Genomic DNA, 23,320 nt, shown 5'->3' with positions numbered 1-23,320 from the left:
TCTAAGGACATAAGCAGACAAGGTTCTTTGGGTAAATCAGATATCTTTTATTAGATCAACTTGAATAGTTGGAAAAATTCTTCTTTGCAAGCTTTTGGGTATAAAGGACAAAGGGTTTTTGTACCCAAAAGCTTGCAAAGAAGAATTTTTTGAACTATTTGAGTTGATCTAATAAAAGATATCAGATTTACTCAAAGAACCTTGTCTGCTTATTTCAAGATGAAAATTAATGTCCTTTTTTTAGCCTAATGAAGTTATTGTGAACTGTTGCATTGGAAAAATGTGTGTAATTGTTCAGCATTCATACAGTTTTTTTAATGATCAACTTTTGTTTAATAATTCAGGAAATTTGAACAGGTAGTGATATATGTTTCCTAACCATGAACTAAAATATATACCAAGAGTGACATTCTGTGGCTAGTATGGAATCTTAGGGCTGCAGATTTGCAAATATCAACAGATCATAGCATAGTAGAGCTGGAAGGGACCTCCATGAAGTCATCTAGTCCAGCCCCCCTGCTCAAGACAGGACCATTCCTAACTAAACCGTTCCAGGCTGGTGTTTGTCTAACCTGCTTTTGAAAATTTCCAAGAACAGAGATTTCACATTTTCTCTAGGTAATCTGTTCCAGTGTTTGACCATTCTCATAGTCAGAAAGTTCCTCCTTATCTCCAATATAAATTTCCTCTGCTGCAGCTTGAGGCCATTGCTCTTGGTCTTATCCCTACCCCGCAGAGAAAAGGCCTATATCCATCCTCTGTAATCGCCCTAAATTATAGATTGCTCAGTTTTTCAAAAGCACCAAATATTTTTTCCCAACTCTTCCCTCCTCCCAATTCTTCTTGCTTCTCTCCGTAACTAAAACTTGAAAAAATTCTCAGTGGTCACAGATGACATGCCCCAACAGCACCTTTCCTACGTACAGGATTAAAGAAGTGCCCTTGTTCTGGCTCACAAATTTTATGGTTTGATATTATTTGCCCTTTGAGGCAGATGGATTGTAAAAGCAGCCTTCTGTGTAGATGGTAATTGAGGAAATCCGAGACTTTCATCGGAAAGTATAAGTAGCCAGTTTTTAAGGCGTTTGTCCTGTGATCGTAAGGGTATGATGGAAATTTTTAAAGACTGTAGCAGAAGAGAAGAGGAAACAGTCAGTTATTCTGTTAAAATGCCTTGTTCTGCTTTTGGCACCTTTTGCTTTTGTTACTAGTTTTGGGGAGATCATAATGAATCCTAAAGAGCTCAAGTCTCTGGTTTAGGAGATTCTGGGTGTATACCTACTATGTCCAAGTAGTTTAATTCCTACAGCTCAAAAACTAAGGAGAATCTGTAGCTTCCTGGACCCTTATTAAGCACTTCAACCAGATCCCGTTCAAATGTTTGTGCACCCAAGCTTCTTGTTAATGGGTCTTTATCATTTCCTTGGGGAGAGGTGGTGGCTCGTCTTCCACCACACAATTTAGGAGAGAGAAAAGTTTGGCCATTGCACTCAGTTCTTTCCCTTGCTAAATCTCCTTTTCCTTAAGCCTCCAACTCAGACCTGAAAATTGTCAGCCATGAGACTGTTTAGGAGGGACTTGCCCCTTCCCTTCATTAGAGAACATTATGGCAGAAGGGGGACGAAAGCCAAGAAAAGAAGTTGGATAATAAATTTAAGGTGGATTGTGATAAATTATGCTCAGTGTACAAATTGCATGCAGTAATGTAACTGAACGGAAAGATGACTCCTGTCAGAGCTATAGCTAGAAGAGAAGAGATCCCGAAGTAGGTGTCCTCTATGAAAGTTGATGCCTTACTGAACCAGTTAGTATCTGAGGTGCCACTCTGCCCTGCGTTTTGCCTTTCTCTACAGTAAAGCACAGTTACTTTCTTCAGCAGAAAAAGGGCTGCTTCAGTACCTAGATATGTTCCAGCCCCTTTATAACTGTGCTTTTTACCATAACCAGTCCTATTAGCTCCAGTCTACTGTTGCATTAAGGTGCTATTTTATGTCAACTCCAAACTCCAGTATTGTGTTAGAAGGCAAGTGAATGCAAGAGCTGGCTCAATTTAAATACTTAGGCAGTAATTTGAAAGTTGCTGGAGATATCCGGAAGGAAATTATATCATTAATTGGCAAGGCAGCATTCACAGATTTAAACAAGATTTGATCATTGATGCCTTAGAAACTAAACAATGAATCTTCCATCCAAATGTGATTTCCAGCTCAAGATATGGGTGTGAAAGCTGGAAATCCACCAGGAGTACAGGTAGAGATATGAATGCCTTCTGAGTCAAATGACTCAAGAAAATGCAAAGTATTAAATGGGATGAACTTGTAGCAGGTGCTGAGATGCATTGGAGATCAGCTGCTACTGATCTCCAAAAATTATCCACAGCAGATGGAAACACCTAGGGTGCGATCTGAATGAGATCCATGGCATCTTTCATGGCCAGTGTGCCATTTGGCACCTGTCAGAATTGATGAAAGAGGACAGCGGAAAGAGTGCTTACCCCTTTAAGAAGGAAACAATACCCAGGTGGGGAAATATGGATTATAGCAATGAAAAGCAAGTGGGGGTTGGTGGAGATTTTAGAGTGTTTGACAGCATGAGGAGGAGTTGATTTACTTTAAGCTAGGGTGCGCTAAACAACTGCCTCACTCAGGACATTGGTTCATTGAGGTAAGGCCACCTGCCTCATTGAGTTTGCTCTTTGTGTGTTGAATATATCAGGGCTCCAATCTTGGGCTTTTGGGCTCCATCTCTTCCCTTGCTTCCTCGATTGCTGCCTCTCCCTGTTTCTATTCACCTTATTTACCAACACTTCTCTTCGTTTTCTCTTCCTTCCTGTATTCTTATTACCATCTGGTGCATCATGACTTTCCTGTTTGATTTATACCCTGTGCTTAAGTTGTCATCTTTGCCTGTGCTCCCTTCTTTTAATTCAGTGGCTTATGAAATATTGCCCAGAAGCGCCATGACATGGAAAATTTGTTCTTGGTTTTTTTGCATTTTTTTCTTCTTACTAATTGCTAGTGGTGGAGAAACCTGAGAATGAGGGACAAGAAAAAGACAGGACCCCGACATTAGCTTATAAATCTTTTCAGAAGGAGAGAGAGAGAGAAAACTAAACAAAAGAAATAAGTAAATATATAATGAGAGAAAATGGAGACCGCAAATGAGGCAAAAACAAAATGGAAAAGAAAATCTAATATTTGAGTTTATAGGTTACTCATGTGGGCCATTGGTGCATATAGGACTTTACAAACATAAGGTACAGGCTGCCCCCAAAATTTGCAGCCTGACTCGTGGAAGTGATTTTTAATACAAGTTCCCTTCTCTGCTTTATTTCCCTGTGAAATATCCCAGAACACAATTCATTTTGGGGGAGAGGAGGTAATGACAGATTGTTGTTGCTAATAGGATTTGGGTCAAACCGCTGCTTACTGTTTGGCATGTAACTAGATTAATAGGGTGGGTGTTCTTAAAAATTACATGCCACAGCAGGAGGATAATCCCCTCCCCACCGAATTTTGAGTCCTGTTCATCACAAATTGTAAGGCAGCAAAAGAGTTTGGCGGAGCATACTCTGCAGCAATTTATCCATTAAAACGTGAGCTTCCCTACCAATGGCTTTAATCCTAACTTGGAAGGAGCTCCCTTGCTACGGCTGAGTACTCTTCATAACCAAATCCTGAGAATACCAGTAGTTCCTGCTCACTCCCACAGATAAGTCCCCGCGCCCCCCGAACATTCACGAAGTATACAAACAAAGAAGCAAAAGTCTGAATTTTTGGAATCCAATAGGAAAGCTTTATCTGCATTAGCAAAAAGTTCAGCTTATTTAGAAAACAGTTTAACATGGTTCAAACAGCAGCACTGATAACTGGTTCTCAGAACTGTGTGAAAACATTCAAGCTCCTCATCTGGATACCAGACAAGTCTTTTGGCTATTTCCTTCTGCACTGCAGTGATCATCGTGCAAAAATAATGCCTCAAAAGCTGCTGATCCAGGGCATCACCTGAGATCTGATGTAGCATTAACAGATTTTTCTTTTATTTATAAGGCTGTTACTTTTGCACGGAGACAGCAAATGGAATTTAGAAAGTAAGAAGAGAAGAAATAATGGAGACAGACCAAATGAATTGTGATGGGTTAAATTCCTACCTGGGTGCAAGAGCATTTCTGGTTTAACTCTCATTACCATACTAAGAAAATTCTTATGGATTAAATGGGGGCAGAAATTCTGGGTAGCAGGAATACCCAGTTCTGTACCTGTTAATGGACTTTCCCCCAAGTGTCACCAACTTCAATCAAAGTTGGGAGCTCACTCCCACGTACAGCAGTGCACAGATGTACACACCTAACGCTGTGTATCACCAGGACTGCAGGGTGGGGAAGGTCATCTAGAGATCTGAAACCCCTTCACATGGAGGGGGGTTGAAAAAAAAAATCATTTTTTTGTGACATGACTTAGTGAAGGTAAATAATTTACTACATTTGTTTACATATTTTCCTTGGCTTGCTTTTCTCTGTTTAAGAAAAGAAGAAGATGTTAACACTGCTTTAAGTTGGGCCACCCAACAGGCTAAGTTTGTGTTCACAAATGCGTGCAGGTTTCTTGTTACCAACAAACCTACCAATTGTTGGGATTTGCTGGATTTTTTTCCCCCTCTCCTTGTCTTCCTGTTTTTTGCACACCAGGTATTCTGTATCCTAACACTCTGCCAAGGATCTTGGCAGCTGAGTACCAGTGCTGTATAATTTAGATGGGGAGGCCACATTTTGCCAATTTTCTGTATAAATTATACACCCAGTGTGGTCAAAATTTGGTCAGAATAGATCCCAGCCTTCTGGTTAGGTCAGATATTCTTTGGCCTAATTAGTTAGTTAGTTTGTTTCTTTAAAAAAACCAATTCAATGTAAGCTTGTTCTTATTTTTCCTTTGTAACCTACTATAATGTGCTATTAAGATACATGCAACTTGACTTAGATACACAGCTGGAGCAAGCCTCTGAAAACAATTAGTGCATCTTTCAAATGGACTAAACTTGATTGAATAATTACTCAAATAATGGTCAGTAATGGAATACATAGGGTTATCTCTTGGCTAATCCTCAAGTAATGGAATTGGTGTATCTCTGATTTTTCTCTGAGCAGTTCCCAGTGTACAGAAGAACGAGACAAAAGTGATTATGGGAAGTAGGGGGAGCCACTGGAGGCCAGCAAGGAAAAGGAGACCTTATCTGAAGCAATTAATCAAGAAACTCATATTGTGGGACAATTATTCAAAGCTAATTCTAAAATAGCTTTAGAGCCCCAGGTCCTGAGACTTTTTTTTTTTTTTCAGAATTTTGTCAAGGTCATTGAGAGCACAGGGGGCAGGCACTGCATCGAAAAGAAGAGGGCTGGCTAAGTGAATATTTACTGCTATGTGCTTAAGAATGAGTTGAGTGTAGAGTGCAACCCCACACCACGTTGCCTACAAGAAGTTTTGTATAAGCTTTGTGACAACACCTACCTTATTACTTTGTTACCCCACTTTTATTCAGCAGTCTTCTGCATTCTCAACCCTGCTAACTTCACACAGCTGTTACTGCCCTTTGAATCTATTTTCCATCGTCTCTATTTCTCTGATTTCTGTGCTGTTCGAAGGTTGGCTCTATTATTACACCTGAAAAATGTCTCATGGCAACTGCAGCGGTATAAGAATTGTATCCACATATAGGATGTGGGGTTTGGAAAGGCTGTTCAGTTGTCCCCAAAACAGCACAACATTTCCAAGTGCGTCTAACAGATGGCAGCAATTGCCTGGAGCTGTTGGCAGTGAGATTTATTTGAAGATGTTGCTGTGATCCATGAGGTCCTGGAAAGAGAAGCAGTAGATTTTTAGTAGCTGTCCCTGAAAAGTTATAAGGTCAGTGTAAAACGCATAGGTTTTAAATTGGATGTGGTTTAAATTTTCCCAGGCCCTCCTGAATGCTGCTACTCACTCAAGTGAGAAACTGCCCACAAAATTATTACTCAGCATGATCACCCATGCTCTTGCAGCACTTTTCCAGTGGTGCTGACAGCAGCATTTTGCAATTGCCTTAGAGTACGGGTAGCCTATCTAGTTTCAAATGGCTGTTGAGTGCCGCCTGAGAAGTGCTGCTGTGTAGATATATAGGTGATCATGCTGCCTGATTAGTTTCCTCTTTTCCTACAGGCACTTTGTGGGGAAGGGTTATACAGAGAGGAGGAGGGGGGGAGAGAAGGTGTTCATAATGGAATAAGGCAGAGGGACAAGTTAAAGACAAAGAAAGTGTTCATTGGATTTGTAGCTTTAAGAAAAACCTCCAAAATAAGCCCTTTTTTTTCCTCTGCTGAACACTTCCTGCTGCATATTCTCTCGCATTCTGTTTCAAATGGTCTATTTGGGGGGGATGAGCCCCTCTCAGCAAATTTAATTTTAATGCCTGTCAGGCCTATTAAAGCCCTCTCATGAGTTATTTCTTTCTGTGCTAGATCAAGAAGATTACTTTTGTTCCAAGGTTTATATTGCATCTCAGCATTCATCCCAGTTGAATGAGGGTTTTTCTTATTCATAGCAGGGGCACGTAACTTCTACTTCAGAGGGTCTCGTATGGTTCGGAGCTTCTGTACATAATCACAAGGAGTGTGGATGCTGTTGAATCATAGTCGCAAACTGGAATTGTACGTCAGCAGTTGGCCTGTTAAGGACACTAAGCTGAATGACACCAAAGATCCCAAGTGTTTTTGATCAACTGTTGATATCTTTAAAAAAGAAAAAAAAAAAAGTGGGGCTGGGGACCCAGTTTACCAACAACAGGAACCTGGGTAATATGAAAGGGAAAGGCACCATGTTTCCTTTAGAAGAGAGAATGAAATTGAAGTTTTACAAAGGCAGCAATTTTTTAAAATTACCATGACTTTCCTCCATCTAAGGTAATTTAAAAAGGCATTGGTCCTACAGAGTCAAAGTCTTCTGTTTTCTTATTAAAAGTAACCTCACTGCCTGGATTTTTAGTTTTTATAACATGCTTGTGTGAGCTATTTGGACAATACCATGTTATGTACATGTTAGGCAATGATACATGATAGTTAAATGACACATCCCACAACATTCCCACAAGCAAACTAAGGAAGTGTGGGTTGGATGAATGGACTGTAAGGTGGATTGAAAACGGGCTGGGTTGTCGCGATCAAAGGGTAAGGTCTCAATGTCTCGTTGGCAGCTGGTATCAAGTGGACTGCTGCAAGGGTTGGTCCTGAGGCCGGTTTTGTTCAGTGTCTTCATCAACAATCTGAAAAATGAGATGGAGCGCGCCCTCAACAAGTTTGCAGATGATATCAGACTGCGAGGAGTGATAGATAAGCTGGAGGTTAGGGCTAGGATTCAAAGACACCTCAACAAATTGAAGGATTGGACCAAAAGAAGTCTCATCAAGTTCAGTAAGTAGAAGTGCAAAGTCTTGCACTTAGGACAGAACAATCCCATGCACTGGTGCAGGTCGGGGACCGACTGGCTGGGCAGCAGCTCTGCAGAAAAGGACCTGGGGGTTACAGTGGACAATATGCTGAATATAAGCTAACAGTGTACCTTTGCAAAAAAGGCTAATGGCATACTGGGCTGCATTTGTAGGAGCGTTGCCAGCAGATCGAGGGAAGTGATTCTTTCCCTGTACTCCAGATGTGGCACTGATGAGGCCACATCTGGAGTACTGCCTCCAGTTTTGTGCCCTACACTACAGAAAGGACGTGGACAAATTAGAGACAGTCCAGTGGAGGGCAGTGAAAATGGTTAGGGAGCTGGGACACATGACTTGTGAGGAGAGACTGAGGGAACTGGGCTCACTTAGCTTGGAGAAGAGAAGACTGAGAGGGCAATTAATAGCAGCTTTCAACTACCTGCAGAGAGGTTGCAAAGAGGATGGAGCTGGACTGTTCTCAGTGGTGGCAGATGACAGAACAAGGAGCGATGGGCTCACGTTGTAGCAAGGGAAGTTTAGGTTAGATATTAGGAAAAACTTTCTCAGTAGGAACTGGAACAGGCTACCGGGAGAGATTCTGAAATCTTCATCCATGATCTAGTTGGGGATGGTCCTGCTTTGAGCAGGGGGTTGGACTAGATGACCGTCGGAGGTCTCTTCCAACCCTCATTTTCTATGATTCTGTTTGATTTCTACATGTGTTATGGAAATGGCAAGTTAATGGGAATGTCTCTGGGTACATGGGCTTTACTGTTTTTTTTCCATTGTCCCCCTCAAAATGGGAAAACTTTTTTTTAAAAAAAGCAAAGATTCCCTTATCTTTATCCAGTGATTCTCAGCCAGGGTGCATGAGATGCTTTTAAGAGTGTCATGCAATATTAACAGTTTTAGGTGTGAATCATATGTAGTTGTTTGCACAAGATAAACCCAGAGATTTCAGATGGGAAAGAGATTGAGAACCACTGCTCTAAACAGTTTTTTGTTCTAAATATGTCATAGCAAGTGAATGTAGCAGTCAGTAGAAACAGATGATTAACTGTAGTGAGAGGAGTTAAACTTGGATAAAACTTCTTTGAAGATCCTAGGGATCCTCCCAAACCTTAGGGAAGTGTTGACATGTTCTACTTTTTTTGATACCTTAAGGTCTAGGTCAGAACAAAACTGATTGTTGCACAGCAGCAGTGTATTTATCATCCCTCAAGGTAAGAGAAGGATAGGTGGTGTATACATTGCATTGAGCCCATGTTCTCTAATTAAAGGGTGAATACGTTCTGCTGATGCAATGTTCCCAAAGCTGTGTTATGTAATTGTAAGCCACATGTATCAATTGATTAATATTAAAGTACCCTCAGTTTACTTCAGTGGGCGTAGAGTAACTCTGTTATGCAGGTCAAATAACTTTTCCTTCATACCAGTTTGTAGGAACATCTGGTAGAAGTGTGCTTCCCAGTTTCCTTTCTGTAGATCTTCATTCTCAAACCACACCTATTGCAGTGGCCTGTAAGCCTGTCTTCTGAACTTTTAAGTTATCTCCTAATAATGGACGAAAGTGAGGCAAAAGATTTCAAGCTCCTTCTCATATGTTGAGCACCTTTCCTGAACTGATCATCAATAATTTCACTGTGCTTACTCACTTCAGATCTGTCCTCATGACCTGCACTTATTACAACACTTGTTAGAAATTGGTTAAAGCTAGCTGTGTTGAAGGACGGATGGGGCATAGCTGACTGTTACTTAGCTGTTTATCACGCTAAAAATAAAAGAAATGGAATAACACTATTAATTACTGAGCATTAGGTTGTTCCTATCTCTTCTAGCTTCTGTCGTCTTAGATTGTCAGGGCAGGGATTGTGCTGTGTATTTATGTTCATTATTGTGGTACAGAGGAGTCTCCCTTCTAAACCAGGACCCTATTATGCCTGGCACTTTACAAGCACAGGGGAGAAAAAAGATGACACTGCTCAAAGACACTTACAGCCTAACCATAAGAAAAGATATAATTGCTAAAGACAGATGAGGGATATATCCAGGCAAGGCAATTGTGCCTTCTGATTGCAGCTTATTGGCTCTATCACAATATAAAATATTAAATAACAATAATCATTCGTCTCTTCTACATTCTGAACACCTGAATGCCTACAAGTAGGTTCAGAACTCATTTGTGACTGAAATTCAGCAATGCCAGGGATGAATCATTTAGCCAAGACTTGGGCAGGCTGTGGTGGTACAGATAGCCACTTTGATGCTAGTAAAAATAGTTGATATATGAAATATTATATATCTAAGTGTATCCTGAGTCAGGCTAAACCTCCCAGTATTGCATTTTCCTCTATAATGCAGCAGATCTGCATATGGGAATTTAGGTATAAAATTCCTTTAAGATATTTATATAGATTCAGTGTGTTTGTTTTTAATAAGATTTGTGATACTTGCTGCTCATTTGAAAAGCTTGGCCAATAAGATTAGAACAAGGTAAAAAGTGGAAAGGCTGACCATCTGCTTTCCCTTTGTCAAAAAAAATGCATACAAAGCCTTGATACTACATTTGCAAATTGTAAGATACAGATAATACTATGTGGATTTCAGGTCTTTAGATCACAATTTTGATCTTCGCAAGAGGAACAAAACAGAATCTGAGATGGCATAGAATTCTCTTCCAGAAATACTTAAAGGCAGATTATTAAAATACTCCAGATATTGACATTGTCTGCAGAGATCTACTCTTGCATATTTCTCTAAAGGGGGAGAAAAAACCCACCTTAATACACAGTATTACCATAGCTAGGCCCTATTATACTATTGTAATCATAGCTGAACCAAGAACGGTGATTAACGATGGCAATTTATTGTATCTGACGAGAGGAGAAAATAGGAGATGTTGTCGTTATCATAAATCATATCATAAATAACCAAAGAGAAGCACTCAGAAAGCTTGTGTGGTGTCAGCAGCAAGGCCTTTCAGGCACGTTAGCCCAGGATGTAGCCATAGAAACCCCAAAGTCATATTGTTATCTTAGTCTTGCTGCAGTTATGTGATACAACAGTATTAACATATAGATTAGGCCATTTATAATACTAGGTGTCATTTCAGGTTGGCTTGCTTATATAGCATTTTAGTTTTTTTTATTGTGCACAATGTTAGGGAAACACTGCATTTTTACAGGTCAGTATATAGCCATTTATAACACATCAGCTTCACACTTCTGTCAGTCCTGCTAATATACTCTGTTATTGATTGGTTGTACTGTATGAATTGTCATTGCCTAATTACCTTGTATTTGCTGCTAATTTCATTTTTAAAAGTCAAGTGTGCTCTTTAAAGAGAAAATGTATACCATCTGTGCCGAATTTTTTCCGGTGTCTAATTTCTGTTAAAGTATAGGTAAGACAATATTGTAAAGAATAGAAGTTATCCTAAAAAAGCGAGCAAAAGCTGTTCCTATTTGTAATTTGTCACTGAGACTTTTGGCTTCTACCCTGTATATTTTAGTAATTTCCTCTGCATAAGATGACTTTCACATTACATCGTACCTTGGATATCTCAGGCCAGAGACTCTCTATCAGAAATAATCTGGAGTGACGCCAAGCAGACAAAAAGAAAAAAAAATGCAGAGCCTAGTACAGTCTGATGTTTCCTATGCAGAGCTGGTTTTCAAGCTTTTTGACGCTGCGGATTGCTTCTTAACTTAGATTTTCCTTCACAACTCCTTTTCCTCCCAATCCAACACCTTTTTCATAACGGATGTGGGCCTGTTAATCTAAAATTATTTGTATTGCTAATTATATATAATTATTAGGCCAATATTAAGAAGGCAAGGTGAAAACAGATTCTTTTTGGGACTTTTCTACTGGTTTGCATGGAATCCTATGTTTGTCTACCATGTATTGCACAAGTACAAGATTTATAGTTTACAAGGTCAGAGATGGTGAACTTTGCTGATAACAATCTACCATACCTTGTTTTTCAGTCTTTTACAGGAAATTGGGTGTGTCATTTGAAAATTCTAGGTAGTATACTCTGACCAACAGTTCCTACCCTAAAAAACATTATAAATAGGCCACTAGTGGTCATGAACAAAACAAAACACAGTATAATACCCTTAGAGCTGGGAATTCCCATTGCCCACAGCTCTTGGATGTTGTACTTTGTTTCTGGTTTACTGCGTGGTTGCTTCTTCTGGATTGGTGTCCATAAATTTAACAGTGGGGTTGACTTTATACCAGAGTAGCACCTGACACACGTGAAGCGATTATGCCGGGTTGTAGAGGTGTGCCTTTTTTTTTTTTTTTTAAGCTGACTCGGTCTAGAAATTTGTAAACCCTGGATTGGGCTACAGCTAGCACCAGCGTTTCCAGACTGATAAACGTTTCTCTGCTGTGACACAAGCTCCTTAGACCACCTAGAAGTGCTTTGACGGTTTGAAAACTCCTGGTAGAAGAGACTGATAAAGAAATATGGACTCTTGTCAGCTCTTCTGAGCAGCTTCACAATCAGCCCAGATTAGCTGTAGCTGCTGAAAGGTAGAACCTGCTAAATGTGGGCTGAGATTTCCAGACTTAACCAGGGATTTTGGATGCCTCAACTCCGGGTGCTTAACTTTAAACCCCTTTAAACTTGGGCCTGATTTTCAGAAAGTGCTGAGCACCTCATCCCTGAAAAGCATGCCCTTTTTAAAATGCTTAATTGCCGTACCCAGAATCACCAGTCACCCTTGCGAGTCTGGACTTCTGTTTCAGTCCAGTGGACAAAGGATCTCAGAGCTGGGATGGACTTACTGGCAGTTTGAGCAGCAAGCTCGGAGAGTCATGGATAGCAAATCTAAGAGAAGCCTGCCAATTCTGTACCTGCTTTGGGCTCCAGCTCTAGTCTCTTGGCATTTCTGAGACAAGCTCAACTGGGCAAAAATCCTAGGAGTAAACCTGACATTTTAAATGCATCTTGCACTGTCAGAAATGGGGGGTGTGTCTGTGTTAAATTAATCTGCCTTTAGGACTGAATTTTGCTCCTCTTTTCTCAGGTTTATATATTGAGTACAGGCATGTTTTCTGGTTGTTTTGGAAAGTGCCACTGTTGTTACAAGTTAAAAGGATAAAAGCTACCATGCCACAAGAAAGCAACTGGCCACTTTCAACAACAGTCCAAGGTTTCAACTTGTAATATTATGGGACTATGGTTCATTCTAAATCCTTGTTTTTAATAGCTTAAAATTTCCCCAGTATTATCCTTTGTATTAATCTCATTCCTTATCTCAGGTGGTAGGTATGGGAGGGTGGATAGACGAGTTAAATTTTGAAGGAAAATATTTCAGCTGTTCTTGTTTCATAGCATGAAAAAGTGTTTCATCTTTTATTTTTAAAGTGTGTGCACGTGTGTGTACACATGTGGGCGTGTGTGCTTGGACAGCTCACAAATGGGCTTGGATGTAAAATGCTGAACTTGCCCTGGACCTTGTCCTGAGGAGTGTGTATCCCCTCTGGTGAAAGAGAAATGATTAGGAAATAGATGCAGCAAGGAAGTTTTGGTGTCTGCACCGCCTCCTTTCAGGAATACTGAATTTACTTAGTGATTAGCAATAGCACCCTCTTCCTTACTGACTAATATGTAACCCTGGGCAGAGCTGCACATGCCTTCCACCTTGATCTCTCTCTGCACACAGCCAGCTGGTCCCTTAAAGGCAGCAACAAAAAAGAGCCCAGCAAGCCTTATTGCCAAACCATGACATTTTCAGCCTCAGCACTTAGAAGCTCCCCAGCCTGCAGTACAAAGGGGCAGAGAGCCCCAGAGTGAGCTGAACTGCATATAAAAGAAATGTGATATCTACTGATAGGCCTTTATTTGGCACCTTTATATTCCTTTAGAACAGTGGTTTTCATCCTGTGGTCCGCAGACCCTCGAGGGGGCTGCAGTCTGCCTAAGGGGTCTGTGAAAGATGACCATGATCAATTGAAAGTACGTGAATACCCACACTTACAATTCAAAGAGATCTGCACCTCTATTCTAAATTTCTAAAGGGATCCATACCTCCATGCAAAAAAATTTAGGTGTCTGCAAATGAAAAAAAGTTGAAAACCCCTGCTTTAAAAAATAAAGAGGGTAAATTGTGTTAGTACAGTGTTGCAGGTAAGAGTTGATGTATTTACAAAGCGGGGGGGAACAGTTACAGAGCCTGTAGAAATTACCTGCTCCCTTTTGCACATTTAATATTTTCTCTTAATGGATGAGGTCTTAGCTGATCTGGTGTATCTAACATATTGAAGGTATGCCAAACAGGAAGACAAAATATTACTTTCAAACACAGGAGCTATGTTAGTCTGTGAGACCTGTAACTGCCTGGACTTCATGCAGTCCGTGTGTCAGTAGTAGTATTGGATCATTGCTTCCCCCTGTTCCCCTACTTGGTCTTAAAAGTTGTAAATATTCACACCAAAACCATGTATCCATTCTGTTCTGTGTGCATTATGTGTCCACCTTTGCATCCAGTTCAGAGGTGTGACTCTGCTGTACTTGCAGCTAAGGGACTTCAGCCTACTCCTATGATATGGCTGGTACCACCTCAATATTTCATGTTCATTAATGGATTTTTCTCCTCACTGTTCTCCTGTGATGTAATGAGCTATTGGCCTCATTTTTCAACTGGTAACTGAGAAAAGGGCTAGATGAAATGACTTGCCCAAGGTCACACAGTTAGTTTGTGGCTGAGCCAGGAGCTGAACAGAAGTCTCTGTGTTCCTGTCCAGTGCCATGTTCACCAAACCATCCTTCAAGCTGGGGAGGCTCATGCTCTATCCCAACTGGCCTGTTTGGTGGTGACCAAAATTATAGTAACTTATACATGTGTCATCCAGTTTCCTGCCTAAAGGAACAATATAACTCGATGCCATTTTCTTCAATTTGGAGCGCAAACCTTTCTATCTTTTCTGCAGTTACCTGTAGTCCTTTCATCTCACCTTCTGCTTGAAGAATAAAAATTTGCAGCCTTCTGTGCCAGGCAGCCTAGAAAGCTGACGGGGCAGGCAGCCACCCATACCATGCCTCTTTGCATCATTTTTCAGGACATATAGTCCCAAGATCACCATGAACTTGGAAATTCATCATAGAAGTGTTGAGTGCTTCTGTCCTGCTGTTGAGCCGCAGCCAAATTAAAAAGCCATGTATTCAGTGGCCTCAAGAGTCCGTATTTCTGTACAAGAACTCAGTGCACAAAGGAAGTTGCTTTGCATCTCCTGAACTGTTTCGGTTAAATCGGACGCATCAGGTCTAATCTTTTGTCAACTGAAATTGTTCAGCTTAACATCATCGCCATGTTTAAAAAAAAACATTGACATAGTCTTACTGCTTATCCACAGAATTTCAGTGCCTTCTCCCTGGGCTCTCAAAGCCTTTTATGTGTATTAAATTAAGCCTTATAATGCCCTTGTGAAAGAAGTAAAATCATACTTATCATAAAGATGGGGTATTGGGACTGTGTATAGGGGCTTGCCTGCAATCCCATAATGGGGTCTGCAGCGGAGCTGGGATAGACCTGGATCCCTGCTCTCCTATGCCTGTGCCTTAAACAAGAGGATCATCCTTTCATGAAAGTGAAAAACTTGCCTCATTAGGTAGGGTCAGGCTGTGTGCAGCCTGTTCCCATATCTCTTCTAATACACTGCAGTCAGACCTGTCATCCCCTAAGAGTGGACTTCTCATGAGAAGCGAACTAACAGCTGTCAGATTGTGTGTTTGATTTGGGTATTGGACAGATTCGCATTCAGGGCTAAGCTGACAAAGCTGAACTCATCTCCCCTATAACCTAAGCCGCATTTCAGCCCAGGTTCTCCAGAGGTGAACTGCTGTTGTAATAAACAATTACTGAGTATAACCTTAATGATGTGAGCATTAATATTGATCCAGCACTGGCTTCTCTTACAAAAATATCCGTTATCTTGAAAAACCTCCCAAACAGCCTGAGTCTCCTTTCATTACAGGAGAGAGTTATTAGGCCAGATGGCTGAGGTGATATCCATTTGACCTGTAGATGCTAACTCAGGAGTGGTGCCTTTCATAAGGTGGCTGGAAATAGGAGAGATCACAGTGAAGACAGTTAAAAGCAATCCACTGTAGCAAGTATTGCATGTAGGGTAGCGTAGGGAGGCCAACTGATGGAGCGAATGCTGAAAAACAATTCCGCTGCAGCCTTTGTCGCTGTGTTTTCAAATGGTCATAACATAGGCAAATTATCTTTTGGAAAGAAACATTTTCCTGCGCATGGTCTCTGCCCCGTCTTCCCCCATGGGGGAAGAAAATGATCAGCTAGTTCTTGAATGAGATGTTTGGGGCATTCATCTTCTTTTATTGGAGTATCTTGCCATGCATTTATTTTGGCAAATATTTATTACCAGGGCCACCACTATAATAACTCTGCTTTGAGATTTCCTGTGTGGTAGGACTCAAATCATTTAGGACCACTCAGTGGCCCAGTCAAATGAAATTTGGATTTCACTTGACCGTATGATGCTAGACTGCCTTGCAAACATGCATGAAGAGCACTCCATGCGTGTCAGTAGTAACGTGCTCAAAATCTTCCTTAATAGCCTTTGAATTGTTCAGACCTGGCCTAGACAGCTTTTCCCCACATTTCAGATCATCCAGATTCTTCCAAAAGGAAAGCTGATGCTTCTGCATTTGGACTAAATTGTCCTTATAGGAATATGCATGAATCTGTGACCCAAGGGGCCTAGAGGTTTAGTCTCATCTCTGCAAACTGGACTTAAATAACCCCTGTCCTTCCTAAGCTTTTTCAAGCAAGACCTTTGAAACCTCTTTGGCTGTGTGGACCTTCCTGTGTCTTAGAAGAACGGGCAACCACTATATCACTGAAGAAAAATTGTTCTGGCTTCCCCAAACTTTTTTATTCAGAGCCCTTACCATGGATTGGTTGTCAGTGCCACAGCCTATGACCCACAGTGTTTTATAGATAGAAGCACCTTGGGTTGAAAAGTTACACAAGTGTAATACTTACCTGTCAAGGGAAATACCCTGCACAAGATAATGCAATTAAAATGGCACTGTGTAGTGGAAGGTGCACCCTTGTCTGCTGGCAGACAAGACTCCCTATGCGAGCCTCATAGTTAGCTTCCCACTGGCCAGCTTCCAGTGGGAGGATCTCGGCTACACGCCAACTTTATGGAAATGGGAGATTCCTCCCTACCTTGTTTGTGCTGCCATTCAGATGAGGGCAGTGAAACTCGGGGGCATCCAAACCCCAAGTCTCTGGGCTTGGGCCTGCGCATAGGATGCCTGCCAAAGGGTTTGGAAGTATCTGAAGCCCCAGGCTGGAGTGGAGGATACTTGCTGGTAGCAGGGCCACATATGGTTCTTGGATGATTCAAATGGATTTGGACCTGACTTGGCTAATTTGACCTGGGACACACAATTTTCCTTAAAAAAACCCAAAACATTACATTATAATTCATGCTAGTGGGGAACATTGTATTAGCATAGCTCTCTAACTGAGACACAAAGTAAAACACTGGCTAGTGAATGTTTATTTTTTAAAGTATATATACTTTTTTTTAGTTTTTTTAAAAGGGTTTTGAGTAATTTAGCTACAGCAGTTTTTCATCTTGTTTAATGCTACATGTACCTCTACAACTCCGTAAATTTGTATATAAAATTGTTTTTTATTGACACTCCTAAAATGAAAACAACAATATTCCCTGTCTTACTCTGAGGCTTTGGATTTGGCCATGTTTTCAGTTTTGTAACCTGACGAAGTATGTAGTTCTGACTTTTAAAGTCTAGGTTTTCTGTTAAATGATATCATATTTTTTCCTCCCTGTCTGTCTGTCTTTTGTTAAATGAACATAAACTCCTCAGGGGTAAATGTGTTTAGTGGGGTTGGGAGAAAATAGAGATAGCATCCCAAATCGTATGCTGAAGCAGCATCAGTGCTGTATAACTCTGATATTTATTCCTTCTCAGGCTCGTGCTAGTTTGGAACCTAAGGATAAACCTATTCATATAACAGATCAGACAGAGCTTGAAGCTGACTTGAGGATCCTGAAGGATAAACATTGGGTAGATCTTATTTCTAGCAGGCACAGCCTTGGCCAACAGTGATTTCTCAGTTTTACGCTTAACTTTGGTATTTAAAATATAAAATGTGACTGCCCATCCAGGCCAAATCCAACTCCTCGACACTTTCTGTTTTTCATGGGAGGCAAAGGCTTTATCCTCAGGCAAAGTCTATGCTCTGGGCTGGCTGCTGTAAATCCTCTGGGCCCTGGCAAAAGCGGGAGCTGGTAGCTCATTTTACGTAATTTGTGATGCTAGCAAGATTTGAGCGACAGCCCAGGGCTCTCGACTGAACTCTCCTAAATCAGGGCATTGACACATTACAGTTGAGAAACATCAGCACTGAAAACCTGAAAATAAACTCTACCAAAAGCGCTAGTTAGTAAAATCACTAATTTTAAAAGACTTGAAAGAATTTCAGCATTTTGTGTGAGTTTTTCTACGTGTTTTTCTTAAAAATCACCTGCTTATTAAAAAAGTGGGGGTTTTTTACTACTTCACTGTAATAAGCAATTTGTAGTGTCTTCTATGCAAGAGCCTTAAAAACCTTTACAAATATGTGCAACCCAAACAACCCTGGTGAAGAAGTTACCATGCCCCTTGTTTTTGAAAGGCAGAATGAAGAAAAAAAGATCTTTCTTTGTAGTAACTAAGTAGAAGCCTGTGAAGAGCTGAGACTGCTCCTTATTCTGTTCCCTGTGGATTACATGCAAATTGTACTTTCACATAAGCCAAAGCTTACGTGATGGAAATTGTTACCTTGTTTCAGGGATGGGCAAAATGCGGCCCATGGGCCGCATCTGGCCCGCCAGGCACTTCAGTTCAGCCTGCAGTGCCCACCAACAAATTGTGCCCCACCCAGCCCTTCAGCATACACACACCCCAACATACCCTGTTGCACCTGCTCCCACCCTCATGGGCAGAAGGGCCCCCCTCCACCCCCCAAGCATGCAGCTTTTGGGCAGGTGGGGGCATGCAGCTGCCCCCTACCCCCATGGGAGCCTGCCTGGCTTCCCAGGCGTCCAGCTCTCCCCAGGCAGCAGGTAGGGAAACACGGGGGAGGTGCTGGGGTAGGGGCAATGGAGGCGGAGCTGTAGCGGGAGAACAGCGCAGAGCCCGTGCCCAAAGGGGTGGCAGTAGTGAAAAGCGTGGCTGCGCCCCCTCCATGTGCAGCACTGGCTGGAGTCCTACCCCACCAGGTGCCAGTGCCTTTGTTGGCTTTAACCATTTGACTGCTCCAGAAAAGCAGACTTGGCATGTTAAGATGGACAATAGATTTCTCAAAATTAGGGTTGTATTGGCAATGAACAAAAATGCAGATCGTTTATATAAAGGCACCAAAGAAATCTGTGGATTACTCCTGTTGGTCAACCTACAGTGAAAATAGGGTCATGCACCTAAGATGTGTGCGTAACTTAAATCCAGTATTTTTAATTGCTGTGCACTTTGAAGTTTATTTTATTCTAATGGCAAACCTTATCAATATTACTTGTATTTTTGAAGTTAGTCTCACAGATGTATTGATATCTAAACTGCAGTAGGTAACAGTAGTGGTTGAAGGGATTTGCAGTTGCAAGTTCTGATGGTACAGAAAGCATCTGGGTATTATTTCACTTGTGGGTGAAGTGGTATTTTTATATTTAAGGGATCTGGTAGAACAGATGAAGCAAAGGCAGAAACTCTTCTTTGTCTTGCCAGTGAGACACAAACATGTTCTGGGAGGTCTGCCTTTAGGAATGAGAGGTGCTTGCTTCAAGCCCATTTGATTGCTGGTTTGAGGCTGCCAGCAAGGTTTCCAGTTAGTGTCAGTTGTGATGATGGCTTTTGCATTGCAGACAGCTGTCTACGTGAATGTAGACTCTTCACTCGCTTCATGTAGGGCTGTAAGAAGCCATCTAATGATAAGTAACTTTATCAGGCCAAAATGGGTCTGAACACAGTTGCCTTCATAATTAGTAATTTACTGTAGTTTATTTGTTCCTGTATAAACACATTTTTAAGGTCCCCCCCACTAACATTTTTTAAAAATTTTGTTGTTGCAGAGGAGGAAGAGGAACAGGTCCCCACTGATGGAGGTACATCAGCAGAAGCCATGCAGGTTCCCCTGGAAGAAGAAGGAGATATGGAAGAAGATGAGACTGTTAATGATGAAAATTTCATGGGCAAGAGACCATTGGAAAGTCCCGATACTGAGGAAATGCCTGCTGTGAAACGACCAAAACTAGCTCTCACTAAAGCGGATGCCCTGGATGGAGTTTTGGAACCACGTGAACCTCTTAGTTCAATAAACACTCAAAAAGTGCCACCAATGCTGTCTCCAGTTCACGTTCAGGACAGTACAGACTTAGCCCCTCCATCACCAGAACCTCCAATGTTGGCTCCCATTGCAAAATCACAAATGCTTACCCCCAAAACATTAGAAACAAAACCATTTGTGCCCAAGGCAAAGGTTAAAACTGGTTCTCCAGGACAGAAAACAAAATCGCCTAAAGCTACTCCATCACCAGTCATTACCGGAAGTCCCCTACGTTCACCAAAACCTGGATCCAAAGAGAAAAAGTCACCAGGTCGTGCCAAGAGCCCCAAAAGTCCTAAAAGTCCAAAGGTTCCTGCTCACATTTCTCCAGCAGCAGTCAAACCTGAAACACCAAGCAGAACCCCCCTTGCTGCATTAAGTGAAAAGATGGGAAAAGAGAACATCCAAGTAAAACAAGGGCAAACACCACCTGAGCCTGGGAAACCAAACAGTGAAAATCAGATGAAGAAAGTACCAGTGATGGACAAGACCATTGATGATTCAATTGATGCAGTTATTGCCCGTGCATGTGCAGAACGTGAACCTGATCCATTTGAGTTTTCCTCTGGTTCAGAATCAGAGGGAGAAATGTTTACCAGTCCTAAAAGACTTTCTATTTCAGAGACCACAGCCCCTAAAGCTTCCGTTTCTGCCAACAATTTAAATAAAATAGGAGCAACCCCACTGCCTCTCTCAGGAGGCACGTCAAGTTCAGACATTTCATGGACAATGGATGACTCAATTGATGAGGTCATTCGAAAGGCAAACATGGGGACACCGTCTAACCCGCCTACCAGTTTCCCTTATTTCTCCTCTCCTTCTGCTTCGCCACCAACACCAGAACCTCTTCTCAAAGTCTATGAGGAGAAAACCAAACTGGCTTCATCAGTAGAAGTGAAAAAGAAACTGAAAAAAGAGCTAAGGACAAAACTAAAGAAAAAAGAAAAGCAGAAAGACAAAGAGAAAAATAAAGAGAAAAGCAAAGATAAGGATAAAAACAAGGAGAAGGATAAAGACAAAGAAGGGAACAAGGAAGCAAAGTTTCCGTGGAAGGAGCTGCTTAGAGATGATGATCTTGATCCCTATAAGTTCAAATTAAAGGACTTTGAGGAAGCTGACACAAAAATGAAGTTGAAAGATGGCAACACCAAAAAAGAGAGAGAGAAGCATAAAGATAAGAAGAAAGATAAAGAAAAAGGCAAAAAAGACAAAGATAAGAAAGACAAAGAGAAGCTTAAAGATAAAGGTAAGGAAGATAAGATAAAGGCTCCCTCAGCACCTCTTGCATTACCTCCCAAAGAAGTGGCTTTGCCCTTGTTCAGCACCCCTGCTGCCATGAGACTTCCAACCATGTTGCCCTCGTTGTCCCCAATGCTCCCTGAAAAACTGTTCGAGGAAAAAGAGAAGCCTAAAGAGAAGAAGAAAGACAAAAAAGAGAAGAAGAAAAAGAAAGAGAGGGAGAAGGACAAAGAAAAGGAAAAGAAAGAGAAGGAAAAAGAGAGGAAGGAGAGAGAAAAGAAAGAAAAAGAGAAAGAAAAACACAAACATGAAAAAGTAAGCTTTTTTAGATGTCATCTTCTGCTGCATGTATGTCCACAGTTCCCACACATTCCTACACTTTGTCATCAGTTTTGTATAAAAATCTAGGTATCTGTACAGTTCCGTGGAGAAATGCAGATGGCCCCCAAAGCTAAGGATGTATGTTGGAAGTATCTGGATGTGTCCCACTTTTGTCATGGTCAGCGCAAGGTAGTCTTAAAAATACTATTTGTTTAGATTTGCAAAACCAAAATGTGGGGATTATCTGTTCTCTGTTTCCATTTTACCTGGAGCAGGATTCTAGTTTGTATCCACTCACTTCACTAGAAAGGTGGGTCTTCTAGGTCAAGACGTAGGCACACTAATATCGCTTTTGAAAGACGCTTGCATCTTGCACACAGGTTCTGTAGAGATCCATCCATTTGTAGGGTCAGTTCCGCTATCTTTCATGTGCACTCTCAATTGAGTTTCGAAATGCTTACTCTGTTGGAGTTGGTGGAATTGTAGTGCCTACTAGAAAAGAGGTAAATGCAAGAGAGGACATGATGAGCAGACTTAGCTTGAATTATGGCTTTGCCCATTACTTGCCCTTCCAAGCTCTGCCTATTCTCTTTAATGCAAAAAAACAAATTTCTAAATAAGTCTCAGGGTCCATCCTACTGATCCTCTTAATTGTGCAGTAAGAGCTTAAGTTCCTTTATTAGCAAGACGCCAAGTTTGTTTTCCCATGGATCAAAGTAACATTTTTTCGGAACACAAATGTTCAGAACTGGCCCCTCATTTTGACTTCAGACACTAGGAGCCTACACGTACAAAAGGCCTGATCATCCACATTGACTTTGGCTATTCAGAACCACTTGCTATTGATCTTGCCAGCTGATGTAAATCACCTCATCTTGGGAATATATCAGATATTTAACGTATGAAACAATGCTGCTTAGTTCCATTTGACCAGCCTTTAAATCACATTAGAAACTGTTTCTCCTGCTGCAGATCCTATACAAAGAGCACTGTTCTTGAGTTACTCTTTCATCCCTTCTTACAATATACAGCATCTTGATGGAAAACAGAAGAGATGGAAAACCACGTGACCTTCACAGCGTCTCCTATTATAGTTTTGATATTAGAAGCACCAGTTCCAATCAACTTACCCAGGCCCTCTCTGTGCTCAGCATTGAGTCACGTACACAGTCAGTATGAATGCCTCAGCTTGGAACTCTTCTCTGTACCACTGCAGAGGATTAGACCCTACTGTCTGCTTTCTAGTATCTGAGTAACAAGTATTGTTGGTTTCAAAGACTGGTATAATCTTTCTTACATTGACAAACCTAGCTTGCCATTTGCAGTCCAGACACTCTGAAAATTAACATCTCACATGTGCTATGGATAATGTGAAGGTTGTCAGGGGTACTGTTCCATCTGTCTCTATTAATTTAACTCTTCCTGTCTAAGTATTGGAACACTGCAAAGAATGTACTATTCAGCGGGGCCTTATTTTGTTTGCACAGTTCCTCAGCAATACTGACATTTCAGAGAAATCACATTCATGGATTCAAGATGCTAATTATTTTTCACATATCCCATGATCCCTATTGCACAAGTATTTTTGTTGTATATAATCTGCTTATCTCTGCTCTAATTTCATTTATAGCAATATAATATATACACAACATAATATACACAAAGAAATGTAAATTATTATAGATACTATATACAGGCTATTAGATATATATATATATTAGGAAAAGGAGTTCAACAGTAATAAAAACTTGGACAGATTAGATTGACAAAGCTGCCCATTACCTTGGCAAAAAGTCCCTGTCAAAAGATAAACTTTAAAGCTAGAATGCATGAAAGAGTCCCCAGATAGAATTAAAATTTAAACTGATTCTTGATAGATAAGCTTTTTTTAAATCCACCTCTTTGCTGCAAGTCAGGATTTTAAAAATAAA

The 23,320-nt window shown here is 41.0% G+C and overlaps 1 protein-coding gene across 1 annotated transcript in view; it reads left to right on the top strand.

Annotated features, from left to right (window-relative positions):
• The window catches only part of TAF3 (TATA-box binding protein associated factor 3), a 186,813-nt gene that overhangs the window by 136,309 nt on the left and 27,184 nt on the right, over window positions 1-23,320 (top strand). Inside the window, exon 3 of the mRNA XM_019509596.1 lies at window positions 19,576-21,383. Within this exon, the coding sequence (XP_019365141.1) occupies window positions 19,576-21,383 (1,808 nt within the window). The remainder of the gene's footprint in view (window positions 1-19,575; window positions 21,384-23,320) is intronic.

The sequence above is a fragment of the Gavialis gangeticus genome, unplaced genomic scaffold (assembly GCF_001723915.1).
Source record: "Gavialis gangeticus isolate Ggan-Ray unplaced genomic scaffold, GavGan_comp1, whole genome shotgun sequence".
Taxonomy (NCBI): domain Eukaryota; kingdom Metazoa; phylum Chordata; order Crocodylia; family Gavialidae; genus Gavialis; species Gavialis gangeticus.
The sequence above is the reverse complement of the archived record's forward strand: the minus strand, read 5'-3'. Positions and strand labels throughout refer to the sequence as shown.